General features: G+C 46.2%; 1 protein-coding gene across 1 annotated transcript in view; it reads right to left on the bottom strand.

Annotated features, from left to right (window-relative positions):
• Positions 1-13,550, bottom strand: part of RUBCNL (rubicon like autophagy enhancer) — a 38,444-nt gene extending 24,894 nt beyond the window's left edge. Inside the window, exons 1-4 of the mRNA XM_066589010.1 lie at positions 13,479-13,550; positions 5,272-5,369; positions 3,460-3,562; positions 2,300-2,929 (exon numbers count right to left, since the gene is read on the bottom strand). Of these exons, the coding sequence (XP_066445107.1) occupies positions 2,300-2,929; positions 3,460-3,562; positions 5,272-5,283 (745 nt within the window). The 5' untranslated portion in view covers positions 5,284-5,369; positions 13,479-13,550. The remainder of the gene's footprint in view (positions 1-2,299; positions 2,930-3,459; positions 3,563-5,271; positions 5,370-13,478) is intronic.
• Positions 13,551-14,286: the final 736 nt, after the last annotated feature.

Raw genomic sequence — 14,286 nt, 5'->3', positions numbered from 1 at the left:
TACTGCCTCTTACCCTGAATGGAGGCGGGCACAATCTCATTTTAGTCAGCCATTATCGCTCAGGGGTGAGATCACAGAAGCGCCAACTTACAAGCTGACAAGCCTACACTGCACGGCTCTATGGAGGTAATGTGCATTAGGCCGGCTTCACAGAAGGCGGGCAGACCGGATGAGAAGCCGGCCGTGATCCCACGTACCCGAGTTTTCTGTATTGCGCATGACTGGCAGTTCACAGTTGGTCTTGCTCAGTACTGATTTTTTTTTTTTTTTTAAACGACAGTTTGCATTTCCTGTTAATTGCGTATGGGCTGCGGGTCGGACAGCCTCCATTGACTTCAATGGGGGCCGTCCATAGCAAAATAAAGCATGCTGTGATTTTTCCTCAGCTTGCAGGATATGTATCCGAGAGTGAAAAAGCACCTATATGCTTTACAATGCCCACGTAATGCCATGGATTTCCAATTGGAATCCGCCCGTGTGAAGCAGTTTTTTCCGGTGGGATTGTCAAGGACTTCCAGAATTCTAGATGGAGAATCTGGAGCGGCTCCAATTTTAGTTGCATCAGCAAACTTGTCAAGGTAGTATATATAAAAAAAAATAAAAAAAAATTAAAAAAAGATTTGCCAAATTTACTTGTTATACAACCAGGTAATACTGATAAAAGCTGTAAAACTAATCTGGAGTGACAGCCGAGAGGAAACTAGACATCACAGGAGGTGAAAGAATCCAGCAAGGTCAGACTGATGTGCCGGCACCAGTTCTTCTGGAATTCACAATAATGTAGAGCGACTTCAGGTCAAACTATTATTCTTTACGTAACCAGGGAAAATACTTTGTTTTGAGGTGCCAAATTGGATCACTCGTGTATTGGACCAAATAGTCTCATTCCAGCGCCAAGTGCTGTATGTTCCTGCAGGACGGTCTCCTATCTTCTATACTAGCTAGACGTTGAAGTTCTAGCCAACCAGATACACATTTTTTACCTTCCATTATGTAATTTTGTTGCAGTAAGTCGCAATGGTTTCATTTAAAGGGCTAGACTAGTTTTGTAATATAGTTAGGTCAGTGGCTTTAACCGGTAAAGGACACATCAGTGTGCTGTACGTCCAAGACCACATTATAAGACTGCAGCAATTTACAGTAAACATGCAGGTTGTTAAAGATGCAATTTTGACAGCAGTTAAAAGTGCAAGTGAAGGAAACTGCAGGAAAAACTACGGCAACCCGGACTACTAGTTATACTTTTTTTTCAGTTGTTACTCACGATTTTGTGCATGACTAAATAGAGATGAGCGAACGTACTCGTTTCGAGTAATTACTCAATCGAGTACCGCGATTTTCGAGTACTTCAGTACTCGGGTGAAAAGATTCAGGGGCGCTGAGGGGGGGGGGGGGGGGGGGGGAGCCCCCTCCCCCCACTCCAACCCCCCACTCACCCACAGCGCCCCCCGAATCTTTTCGCCCGAGTACAGAAGTACTCGAAAATCGCACCGCTCGGGCGAAGGGGCGTGGCCGAGTAGGTTCGCTCATCTCTACTAATTAAGTAAATTGAGAAAACAGACAACTGCCCAAAGCTGCTCCTCTTCAAGGAGGCCACTTTCTTAATTGGAGAAGCAAACATATAAGGTGTGGTTATGGCGCAGATAGCACTTAGAAGGGAGGACAAGCTGACTGTATATTTCACGGACAACATGCTCATCCATTATAGCCAGCGAGTCCATATGCAGGCGTTCCTTCACATGAACAAATGGCCCATGTGGGATGGAGAGGGGGACACCACAAACAGCCACTGCTGCCCATATTTTGTGAGTATTGCCTGTTTAACAACCGGAATAGCAGTAGTGCAAGATCTGGGCACACTGGTTGGATCAGGAGCAAATATTCCCACCTGTGTTCATCTTAGAGACTCATGGGGGAAAATATGCATGTTACATGTATTTACATGGTCCTATAGACACTACAGGTCACACTGCCGTTTATTTTGTCATGCTCATGTCAAGTGCATGTCTGAATACACCAGTGCAAATCAAAGATGATTAACGGCCCTTTAAGGCAGCCATAGCGCTGATGTGACCCTCTGATTAGATAAGGGGGGGGGGGCGCGGGCAAACTCCTTTTCACCAAGTATTGGGTGAGAGTCTTCGTGAATATAACAGCCCTCTGCAAGCATCTTCAAAGTCAGCGATTTTACTGCGTCCATCTGACTTCCTGTCCCCGTCTTGTAAGCATTTCCTGGTCATTACCTATGTGTGCACATAACATAAAATCACATTTGTCGCACTGAACTAATATCAATTACCTTTAAAAATATTCGAGAAGGACGCTGATCTCCGATGAAAGGACTTTTCTCCAGTGGAAGCCTCGCCGTCCCCTGCAGCCTCATTCAAGTGGAAAGTAAATTGTTCTAAATTAAGATTATGCCGAGTCGGAATAAAACCGTATGGTCCAATACTGGGTGTAGAAAATCGCCGATTCTCCTTAGCCAACTTCACTTGCAAGTTCAGTGGGGAGACAAATTCAGAACCAGGTAAGATTATTCCGTGGCAGTCGTTACATCTCAAGTAATGTAATGATTCCAGTTCAGGTCCGTCTAGTGAGCTTTCCAGGGGTGCAAGCGAGCCCACTGGTGAGTCCATCTCGGAGTTATCCCAGGCGGCTGTGTGCCGACGGAAGCGGATGTCATGTTGTGCAGTTGCCATCAATGGAATGCTATCATGATCACCATCCGACTCATCATCATCAGTGGTGTAGCTGTCCTCACCGTTCGCCAGATCACGGTCCTGCAGATGCTTATTCACAGACAGAGTGGATTTAATACGGCTTGGGAGGTTTAAGACGGATGAGAGGATTTCCTTAATTTCAGTAGCAATATCTGTACTGGATGCATAGCTACTCACTACATCAATGACCGCTGGGCGAGGTAGTTTATCTGCAAGGGGAGAAAGGCCAGGCAATAAGTATGCATCTATAATCGGAGACAGAATGTGTTCAGTCCTCTACCGGGTAACAAAGGCTAACAGTGCTGATGCCGCATCGCCAAGCTGTGCCTCACATTGAAGAGTCAGTAGCCTGAAGTCATACTTTCTTCCAGTATGTAACATCCAGCTTTTAACACCATGGGGGACACTTCCAGTAGACTGTACACCAGAATACTGACGGACAAAAGTAGCAAAGTTTTGCAACTTTTCTTCCTTCTGTGCCAGCCCCACAACTTTTGAAAAGAGTGCAGGGCCACCCCAAATAAACAGTAACTGGCATATCTCCAACAATAGGTATGGAAAGATCCCATGTTGCATGCAAATCAAGAGTTGACAGTAGTGGGAATAGCCAGACCTTCTACCAGCAGTCCGCTCTGTGAACCAGCCCCATGGCTCAAATTTTATGAATCTAGTTGAGAGGGCTTTAATATAGGCAGCAGCAAGTATGTTTTATGAATGAACCAACACCCCATCACAATACCTTCAGGAAACAGAACGGTTGAGATCTTTGGCATCGTGGAGGGAGGAGGACTGGGAACACCTGATGGTTTTAGGTCAGCATTAAGTTTATCATCATTTCCCACCTAGGACATTGAAAGTACAAAGTGTGTAAGTTAGTGTAAGTCAGACGTAGGCTTACAACGGACAGTCATGTAATGGGGAATAATCCTAAACAAGGGCTTGGCAATCAAATGATTTCGGTTAATCGGCATTTTGCTAAGGCACAGATTTAGCTTTAATCAGAATCATGAAATTAAGATTAAGCCTGCCCCTGTGGTTGGAGGCATTAGGCTGGGGGAGGAGTTGTAGGACACTGGGGTGGTAATGTGTGCCTAAGGCCTCCTTCCCACGAACGGATTTCCGCCGCGTAATTCGCGGCGAAAATCCGCTGCGTTGCCCGCAGCTATTCGGTTCTATTGAACCTAATAGCACAATGCTCACGATGCGTAATTCCAGCGCGGAATTACGCACCGCGATTTCTCCCGTCCTCACCCGCAGCATGCTCTATTTTCTGCGGGTGAGGACGGGCTGTACGCACTGACGGCTTCCATTGCAGTCAATGGAAGCCGTCCGTTCACGCTATCTCCCGCTGTAACCAGCGGGAGATAGCGTGAAAAAACGCTTTCCCGCCCACCGCCGCGCGTCATCTGATGCCAAATGACGCGGCCGGCCGCATCACGTGACACGGCCGGCCGCGTCACGTGACACGCTCGGTGACGCGGCGGTGGTGGGCGGTGACGGGCGGTGGTGGGCGGGGAAGCGATTTCACGCTATCTCCCGCTGGTAAGTATAGGGGCTCTGGGGGGCGCCGTGACGGGCTTCACTGCGTAATATTACGCGGCGGACCCCGTCACGCTCGTGGGAAGGAGGCCTTATGGGGGGAGCAGCAGTTCACTCCAGTGCTCAGTAATCACCGGTTCATACGCGCTGCTCTCCTTCCCAGTTATGAAGTCAGCAGCTGTGTGTTATGGAGCGGACGTGTGATCGTTAGCAGGGGAGGAAAGCCACCCGTACAGACAGCAGATTAGCGAGCACTGGAGAAAACTGCTGCTACTCACCCGCATCCACTAATCAGCTGTAGGTATGGACGGCTCTCCTCCCCTCCTCACAGAACTGTTGGCTCAATAGCAGGGAAGTAGAGACACCTGAAGGTACAGCTGATTGGTACTTAGTTGGGACAAAATGTATACCCCATACCTCACCATAATGAGACATGCCATGCAGGGTTTCTGAAAGGTTGGGTGACAACTACTGGAATTATTACATTGTCACTCAGCTCTTCCAGGATCCTGAATGCCAGCTGCAGTGTTACGCAAGCATTTATACCACACACATAGCTCTAACTAGTCAACGTGGCATTCAGGGCTGCTGGAAGCTGAGTGACAAGTAATAAGACCACCATTACATTTACACTCAGCTGTCCCTGAATGGCAGGTTGACCTAGTGGCATGTACTTCAATCCGAGGCGGTACTACTGCTCTTTATTCCTCCCTCACTGCCTGGTCTTGGCAAGTTCAAAATATTTTTCCTCCTAAAATCTGAGTCTTATTATCAGGTGCATCTTTTAAAGAGAAAGCTACAGTAGTTTTTGGCCAAAATCGCTCAGCCCATCTTAAACTACAAACATCCTATTAGTTACTTTCACTGCAAAGTAAATGCAATAAGCCACAATCCAAGCACCACAGAAAAATGCAAGAACAAAAGCAAAAGTATTTACATACAATTAGTGTTAGGGCTGTAACCGCCGATACTCCTCATAACCACAAACAAACACTAAGATAGTCACTCATACCTGTGCGGCCATTGCACAATGCTGAACACTCTTTATATTGTAACTGGCCAACGGTGAGGCATGCGCAGACGTAGCTGGGGATCTGTGAAGCTCGTTACCTAGAAATACAGAAACAAAAAGCAAAATGTAAAGCTAGTCATACACAAGACACCATTTAACCCTTTGCAATCATTTTTCAATTCACAGTTTTCTAGGGGGCTCTCTCTTTCTGCCGTTATACAATGGCACCATCTGCTGGCTAGAGCCAGTACTGCAATATGGGACATGCTGGAGGCCCCCCGACAGAGCGGCCAGTAATCTACAGTGAGCATACCCTGCCGATCGTCTTCAGACATCAGAACTGTACAGGCTTCAATCAGAATGTTGGAAGACGGCAGACAGTGGATTGGAAAGGGTTAATAGAGAGCAACAGGCATAAGAAAACCATATCCTTTGTTGCCAGCTTGTGATCCCAAGAAGAGAGAAGTTTAAAGGATAAGGAAATGTGTCTCACACCCCCCAAGTTCTCTGGTTTCCTTCCATTCTCAAATCCTGATAAGTTAATTGGCTCCCTATGAAGTTGAGAATTGGTAGGAAATTAAATTCTGAGCCCCACTGGAGACAGGTGTGAGTGCTTACAATCTGCATACAGAGCTGTGGATTATGTAGGCGCTATATAAGCCACAAGTGCCAGGCCGTCAGGGGCCGATCCACAGAACACAAGTCTCTGAAGAACTTGGTCCTAGTTCAGCTCTATTACTAAAGGTAACGGAGCAACCATCAACGAGACAGTCGCTCAGACAAGCTTCTGAAGCAGACGAATGCCAGTCGTCGGCCCTTACACAGGATGACGATTGCCCAGTCTGCTTAGTTGTTTGCCGGGACATGTTTCTTAGAGGGGATCTTCATGCCAATTGGTTTACAAGCTGTTCAAATACAAACGACTGACTTTACACAGATGACTTGGTCATCCAGCAACTTTTGTCCATTAGCTGAAACTAAACGATCAACCATTTGCTGGTTACCTTGTTGGCGGCCATGCTTACAGTTGTTTGAATTTGCTCTTTCAAGCAATTATTTGGCCGATCGTTGCGTTATGTAAAGGTTTTACCCCACCCCGCTCCTCGTAATTTAGGATGAGGGAAGAGCACATTTCAGTTTGACGAGCATAGTTTGTTCTGCTTTAAATGGCTGCAGCTTTGGTTCCTTCAGCTAAGATTCTTGGACACCAAAATAGTATGAACCGCCCTTATAGGACTGAAGCCGTTTGAAGTGGGGTCAGGAATACTGAATTTACAGCTGTCAGTTTCAGTCAGTGTGTGCAGAGCTGAGAGGGAGGGGGGAAGAAGTAGGCTGCAGAGAACATTTAATTCTTTTGTCTCTCCCCTAGGCACAAGAGGGGTAAAGTGAACCTTTGTTCAGGTTATCACCCCCACAAAACTCGAAAGATATTTGCTCTCCAACTGTCACATATGTGGTTTTCCCAAGAAAAGGAGTGAAATGAGGACTTTGGCTAAATGCACACGTGCGGATTTTTGCTGCAGAATTTGTGGTGGGTTCCGCAGCAATGTCAGTCCATACAATGTAGAAGTGATTCTTCCATGAACATAAGCGAAGAATCACATGCGATTTCCACTAGTGTGGGGGGAGATTTAGCAGCATGCTATTTTGGTGAGTTTTCCACAGAGACGGCTTCCATTGAAGCCAAAGGCTTGAAAAATATTGCAAAAAATAAAAGCTACACAATTTGTATTGCCACATCCATACTTTGTGACTTTTTTAAACTCTGTTTTGGAATAAGTTTTTTTTTTTTTAGTACATTTACCTCAATATGTTACACAAGTTATCCCACATAAGAAATAAGCCCACATACAGCTCTTGTTGAATGAAAAATAAGTGTTCTAAAATGCTTTAGTCCTGGAATGGGGTGCCACACTTAAAAAAAAGTTTTATATTGCATAAAAGTGGTAAAATAAAACCTCCATAAATTTGGTGTTATCATAATGAGCCATAGAATAAAAAGGTAACACACTGGTCTCCAAGATGGAAAAAAAAATTAAAAAAATATATAAACCCTGTTGTGCTGTTGCACTTGTGTATCCCACCCTCCCCATTGTGTAACCACTGGAACACAAAAAGGGGAAACTATTTACTAGCTCTTAAGGCTAAAAGTTAATTATGTCACCAAAGGGGTTAAAAATGCACTTAAGTGAGAGATCTGCGCCAAATATATTTACACAAGACCAATTCAAAAAAATAACATTTTTCAGGAGGGCTTTTCCAATATTAACACGACTGCTGGGGGGTGTAAAGACTAGAAGTGGTTGAAGGGCAATCCTCCAGAAAACAATGCTGTCAGCGTCTGATAAGCCCTTCTGCTTTGTTGTCCTACAGAAACAGATGACATCAGCTCACATGACCGGCGGCCGCGGCGAGCTTATTCAGTCTGAGCTGCAGATTTATGGTAAAGTTGAAGGCAATACATTCATACCCGGCATTTCTCATCCCCTTTCCTGCCCTCAGGGGGTGAATAGTTCTGTAGGATACCATACCCGCAGCAATGACAACTTCGGAAAAGTCACATTTGAGTTGAGGAACTTGGGCCAAAAACCAGGGGATGAGCAAACTAGTAGTGATTGACTAGAGTGTGTAGAGATACAAGTGGGGCGATTAAGGCGATTGTCTGGGACTTTTACTACTGATGACCTAAGGATAGGTCATTAACAGTTGATTGGCAGTGACCCTGAGCAGCGGGCCTGCACCAAAACAGCAGTTTGCTGGACCCACTGTCAGTGCTGTCAATACTGCAGCAGCCTAGATTTGTACTACAGGCACAGCTCCCACTGACTTCAGTGGAAGTCTACTTGTAGTACCAACCCAGGCCACTGCAATGCAGACAGCACTATCTGCTTCCTGTTCTGTCCACAATCATGGCAGCCCAGCAAACAGCTCATCACCAAAAAAGGGACCATTGATGATCCATAGTGAGAATAGGTCACCAGTGGTAAAAGTTCTGGGTTGTCCAAGAAAAACCTTGAAATTCATTAATTGTGCAAGATTTGATTCAAGTTACCACCAGAATTAATTAAATCAGTGGAGAGAATTTGCAGGTTCTTAAGAGGAAGATGGTCATAAGAAGCCTCTAAGATGCTAGTTAGTATAAAAAGATACCGCCTCCGCTGGGTGCTATGATACCTAGAAGAGCAAGTTATGTCCATCATTGTGGTTAGGAGGAAGAAAACTGGTCAAGAAAACCCACCAGAGCTACACATAACGTGTCCCGTTTAGGCATTAAGCCAAGTTATACACAAACTAGATGCATTTTAATAGTCTAAGACACAGGTAAGGACTCCCCTGAGAGACCAGAAGAGGGAAGACTTTATAGTAATCCTTTAAGCAGAAAGAGGCATTTCCAGTCAAAAGGTTCGTTGACACCCAAGGATGCATCGTGTGACATTGGTTCGTTTGTGCAGCTACATCATTGGCTCGTTCAAGCAAGAACTCATCCAGATTCGCTGTTTAAGTGACCGACTGACTGATCCATCGGTACTTAAACCGAAAAATTAGTGAACGAGCCAATGATGATTTTTAAGTCAGCATAACATGAACGATGGGCAAATGATTAATGGTTGGCTGCTTTTACACTGAACGATTGTCGCTCGTTTGAATGAACCGGTCCGTGTAAAAGGGCCTTTAAGCTGGCCAAACACTAGACAATTGCCTGAAAACGGCCAATATAGCCAGTTTTGGGCAACCATGAGCTGCAAAATTAACACAAAATATAATTTGTGATGGCAGACTATTGTCTGGTCAAAGATTTGTACTGTCTGCTCGAAGATTTTGGCCAACTGCAGCAATAATGGCAAGTAAGGCATCGTCGACAAGCCCATCATGCCATTTTGTACAAGACTTCAAGGGGAAGAAGTCTCCCCCCACTGCCCCAGCTACTGCCGCTCTCACTCCAGAAGTAAATAGTGGCCACATGCCTACTACTGTGTTTCCCCGAAAATAAGACAGTGTCTTAATTTTTGTTTAAAAAGGGTAAACTTTTTTACATGTATAGCTGCCTGGACACCATTTAAATTGACTTTTAATTAACTGTTAGCAGGGCTCAATTTTGGAGTAGGGCTTATATTTCAAGCATCCTCGAAAATTCTGGAAAATCATGCTATGTCTTATTTTCAGGGTACCAGCTTCAGAGTGGCAATGACTGGGTCTCCTGAGTTGGATGGAGAACACACTTAAGAGGGCAAGTAAGACATTTCTTCATTTTACACCAGTCTATGCCATAAAAAAATTCCTGGCATCTGCACTGCAGCTTGTAGGATCATTCATACCCCGCACCACCGAGGCCTGCGGTTAGCTGCAGTCTAACAGAGCACCAGTGAGGTGACAGGAGGTGCAGCAGCGGGGCTATCAGGAGTCCTGGAGGGGTGAACATATGTTGGTGTAAATTACAAGGCGGCTAGCAGGTTTAAAAGGAGAAGGGAAGGGGGCACCCTCGCCCCCAACAAGCTTTTTGAAAACACCTAACAAGTTTTACTGGAATTTTGTGACTTGAGCTCATTCATAGTTTGGCGATTCAGGTCAAGTCAGACGTCACAAAGGTCAGATTCTTGACCAGCAGGCTGCAGTTGTCCCTCCAATGGATTCATGTGAACTTTCATACTTGCCTTCCAGACTTAATTTAGTGATCAGTCATTTTAGGTTCGGACCACTTTCTGTGTTGGGACGTTAACAACCTCTAGAGGGAAAGGACATTTTTGTATCACATTCTAGTTTTTTTCCCCCCAAAGCATCTGTTGCCGACAGATCGTCCAGTGTGAACCAAAGCATATTGTTAACAGAGGACAAGACCTACCAAACCCTTCCACACTTCTGCAGACTCGCCAGCCGCTTGCTCAAGAAGCTGATCACACCTCCAGGACGTCTGGCTCCGGCTGACAGAGAGGAGATTGGTGGCCTGGACTCTGCTGGATTACTAGCTAGTTGGAGTTTCCTCTTTTCTGAGGTTTCCATATGAAGGTGGTAAAGGGAGGGGCAGGGAATCGGCACATTTTTGATAATTTTCCAGGTTTTCAGAGCCTTTTGCACAACACATTTTCAAACATATCTATAAATGTATACCACTAATATAGATCTATAAACAATTACACCGAAATGGATGAGTGAAAGGATGAATTAGGCCGGTTTCACATCCATGTCGGATCCTCCAGCCGGAAGCTCTGTTACAGATCCGGCTGCAAATACAGGAAGAAAAAGCCCCCCATGCAGCACTTTCAGCAGTCCCAAAACTGGGCAGAAAGCGGGCAGACCCCATTATAGTCAATAGTGTCACCCAGAGCTGTTCCATTCCATCCAAAGACAGAACTGGTCGGCTGGGGGGGGGGGGCGCAACATGGAAGACAGAACTGTCAATTTTGAGCGCAGGCATCCAGTCATGTCTGCAACTAAAGTGCAATTGATGCTTTTCTTTGCATGGCTTTCGCACTGACCCAGCGCATGTGAAGAGATGGAGGACGCACTAACAGCTATCAGTACAAGGCTGGGCACAGGACGAAAACCGAACCTGTACGGAGCCATGGTCCGCTAGAAGCTTCCAGAGGAGAACGCTTCTGTACAGAGGAGTATAATGGAGCACAGCAGACGGTTTTCTGATTTGACAGGAGAAAGCCGGTGTACGAAAGCAAAGGTAAAGAAAAAAAGTTATCGTAACAGAGCTGTGTGCACAAGCCCTTATAGCTGTGACCACCCATCCACATCAATACTAATCAGCAATTGGCAGGGGTCCATTGCCAAACCTGTGTACTAGTGTAATGAATTCTGCAGGAAGCAGACAGCACCATTCTTACTGTAGTGGCCAGGCTTTGTATTGCATATCAAGTTCTCACTGAAATGAAAGGGGAACTTTGCCTGCAATACCAAGCCTGGCCACTACAGTAAGAACAGCGCTGTCTGCTTCCTGCAGAAATCACTTAGTGCATCAGCCTGGTAAACAGCTGAATGGCAGGGGGTCCGAGTAAATGGATCCCACCAATCTACTATGGATGATTTATCCTGAGGATACTTTGCAACCAGACAACTCCTTTAATATCCAAGTACCTCCGCCACACAAAGTGATACAGTGTAGTTTTAGTTTGCTCCAGCAGTTCACTAAATACGGCTGTTATACACAACTCCTGTACAAGGTTACATGGACACAGCTAATCCAGGTAGTGATTTCATGTGCCGCCATATAGGTTTCAAGGTACATGCCAAGATATTCTCTTAGTGCGCCTCTGAAGTTAGGAGCTTACAGGAGGTGCAGCACTTGTCCGTAGGCTTGTATGGATGCAATATAATGCATATTGTCAGATGCGTAATACAGCACCTATAGAGTGTGCTGTATGTCAGGGGGCGGGGCTTATAGTAACGGACCCAGATCCTGAGAGCAACCTGGATAACAGGCCTACTAGGGAATACAAGTAACACCCGTGACGACTAGAATACTTGCACCAGTAAGTCTGGTTCACACGGGCTGATTGAGAAGATGTGAACCTCGCACCCCATGGCGGCTTCTGCATAGATTTTCTGTGGATCTTTTTTGCAGCTTGTGGATGAGATTTTCAAAGTCTCAACCACTTAGCTGCTACTATAAATGTCCTGGAGGGTCCGCACAGAAATCCCACCCAGTGTGAACTAAGCCTAAGAATCATCAGAAGGATGATGGCAGGAAGGGTTAAAGGCCACAACCTCCTGCAAGCACATTACCATATGAAAGCAAACCCCCACCCCTACTTCCCCCAGAGGGCAGAGCAGGCATGCCACATTGGGGTGGGGGCTGCAGGACATGCCAGCACCCCCACTGTGGGGGAGGGGGACAGACAGAGTTTCCTCATTTCACCAGATATATACATCTTCTAGGAGGAAGTGATGCTGAAGATCGATGTGCGCTGCAGCTGGAGGGGGGGGGGGGGGGGTGTAATGGGGCTACTTAACATACAGTGGCAACCACAACAGGAGCCAACAGCAAACAGCTGATCAATATTCCAGCGGGGGTGGGGGGAGATCTGGAGCCACTTGCATAGGTGCTGGGATTCCACTACTGAACATATAATGTACATTATGAGGACAGGAGATGCCTAAAGCCATTCTATTATAGGGGCTCTAAACCAGCTGGGACCCCCAACATAGGTTGTTGGCTGGGTGAAGGGGCTCCTCCCGAGGGTAGCTCATCAATAGTACTTTGTGGGAAACCCCTTTAAACACAATTAGTAACGCATTCATTTCCAGTTTGTTTTTTTAAGTGTTGTTTACTACGCTTTTCTAACCCACAAAAAAGAAAAAACATAAAAAAAAAAAAATGCAACATGTTCTATATTACACTATATCCTATATTACATTATGGGCCCAAATAGCACATTGCAGGCGACAGGATCGCGCAAATATGCAGATCACACAAGAGTTAACGGAACTCGCATGCAGTTTTTTGCACACAAAGGACAACATGCGCAGAAAACACTACTTTTTCAGGATTTTTAAGGATGCAGAATGAGTTTTCAGGCTTTGAGTATGCTTGAAATATAAGCCCTGCTCCAAAAATAAGCCCTAGTTACAGTTCATTTAAAAAAAAAAAGCCAATTTAAATAGTGTCCAGGCAGCTATACATGTTTAAAAAAATAAATTAATTAAAAAAAAAAGAAATCTTTTGGAGCAAAAAGTTAATATAAGACACTGTCTTATTTTCAGGGAAACAGGGTACTTCTAGGCCAGCGGCGCATCATGTCAGCAGCGATCACACTGTAGCCACAGATCCAGAACTCACACCTGTGTGAATGACCCCCAAGAGGAAAGCCGCAGCGCTGCAGGAAACAAGCCCACCAGCTGGGGCCCCTTAAAAAGTTACTTTTAGTGATATATGATACAATAAAGTAGCAACGCAGTAAGCGCAGAACACCCCAATAACTGGACATTATAGATTGTGGAGTGCACTAGTTCTACTCCCCCCAAAGCTGCCCATAAATGGTGCCCCCTATAGACGCTGGGGGGTTCTGGCCGTTATCAGAAGCTGCTGCCCTCTTCTAGTGTCCAGCTGACCTCAGCCAGCAGCAGCCCGGCGTGTCCTCGGATGTCCCCACCAGCCCCCCACTTCTACCTGAGAACCCCGCTGTGCCAGGGAGGACTATACCCCGATAATCCCCACTGCAGTGAAGACCGGACCCGCCAACCCGCAGCTTCACGCCTCTTACCTCCGAGCGGACGCCCAGCGCTGTGCAATTATCATCTGCTCCCCTTGAGCCTCACACCGCAGTAATAGCGGCTACCGGCCGGTCGGCCCCGCCCACAACTATTACCTGACCCCGCCTACAGCCCTCGCCCCGCCCAGCTCATTGTAATCCGCAAGGTCAGCTGAGTGCAGGCTGCCGGCGCTCATGGCTCTGGAGGACCGTGCAGCGGGGGAAGGGGGGCTGCTGGACACTGAGCATGGGGGTTGCAGAGAACTCCTTGAAGGGTCACAATTAGCCGAGGGCTCCTTCACACAGGTGTGAATACGCTGCATATCTCTGTGCGCACGCAATACGCAGAGAACAGAGCTTGTCGATCTCAATGGGTTGGTTCACATTTCTATATTTTGCGCATTCTCTGTTTTTCTGTATGCGCCATACGTCCCCATAGAAGTCAATGGGGGGGGGCAGATGCATGCAATATGCAAGAAAATGTGTGAAACGCATAATTATGCAGGAAAAAAAACCACATCTGGAACTCAGTAGCTGTTTCATTCGTTAGGTCTTTGTTTTCCGGCGCGCAAATACACATCCTCTGCGGGCAGAAAAAGTGCAGTAAAATACGCCAATGTGCACGCACAAAATTCCGATAATATGTATCACTCAGGCGCGCACAAATACGCTTCCGTCTGCGTGATGCCAGCCTGAGGGCTCGTTCACACGGGCAGAAGCGTATTTCAGCGGTGTAACAGCGTGCAAAACAGTATTTTTTCGTGCGCAATAAAACACACCGACGCGCTCAGCCATTGAAATGGCCGATTCGTGTAATGAG

Source organism: Eleutherodactylus coqui, chromosome 1 (assembly GCF_035609145.1).
Source record: "Eleutherodactylus coqui strain aEleCoq1 chromosome 1, aEleCoq1.hap1, whole genome shotgun sequence".
NCBI lineage: Eukaryota > Metazoa > Chordata > Amphibia > Anura > Eleutherodactylidae > Eleutherodactylus > Eleutherodactylus coqui.
This window is presented reverse-complemented; position numbering and strand designations above follow the sequence as displayed.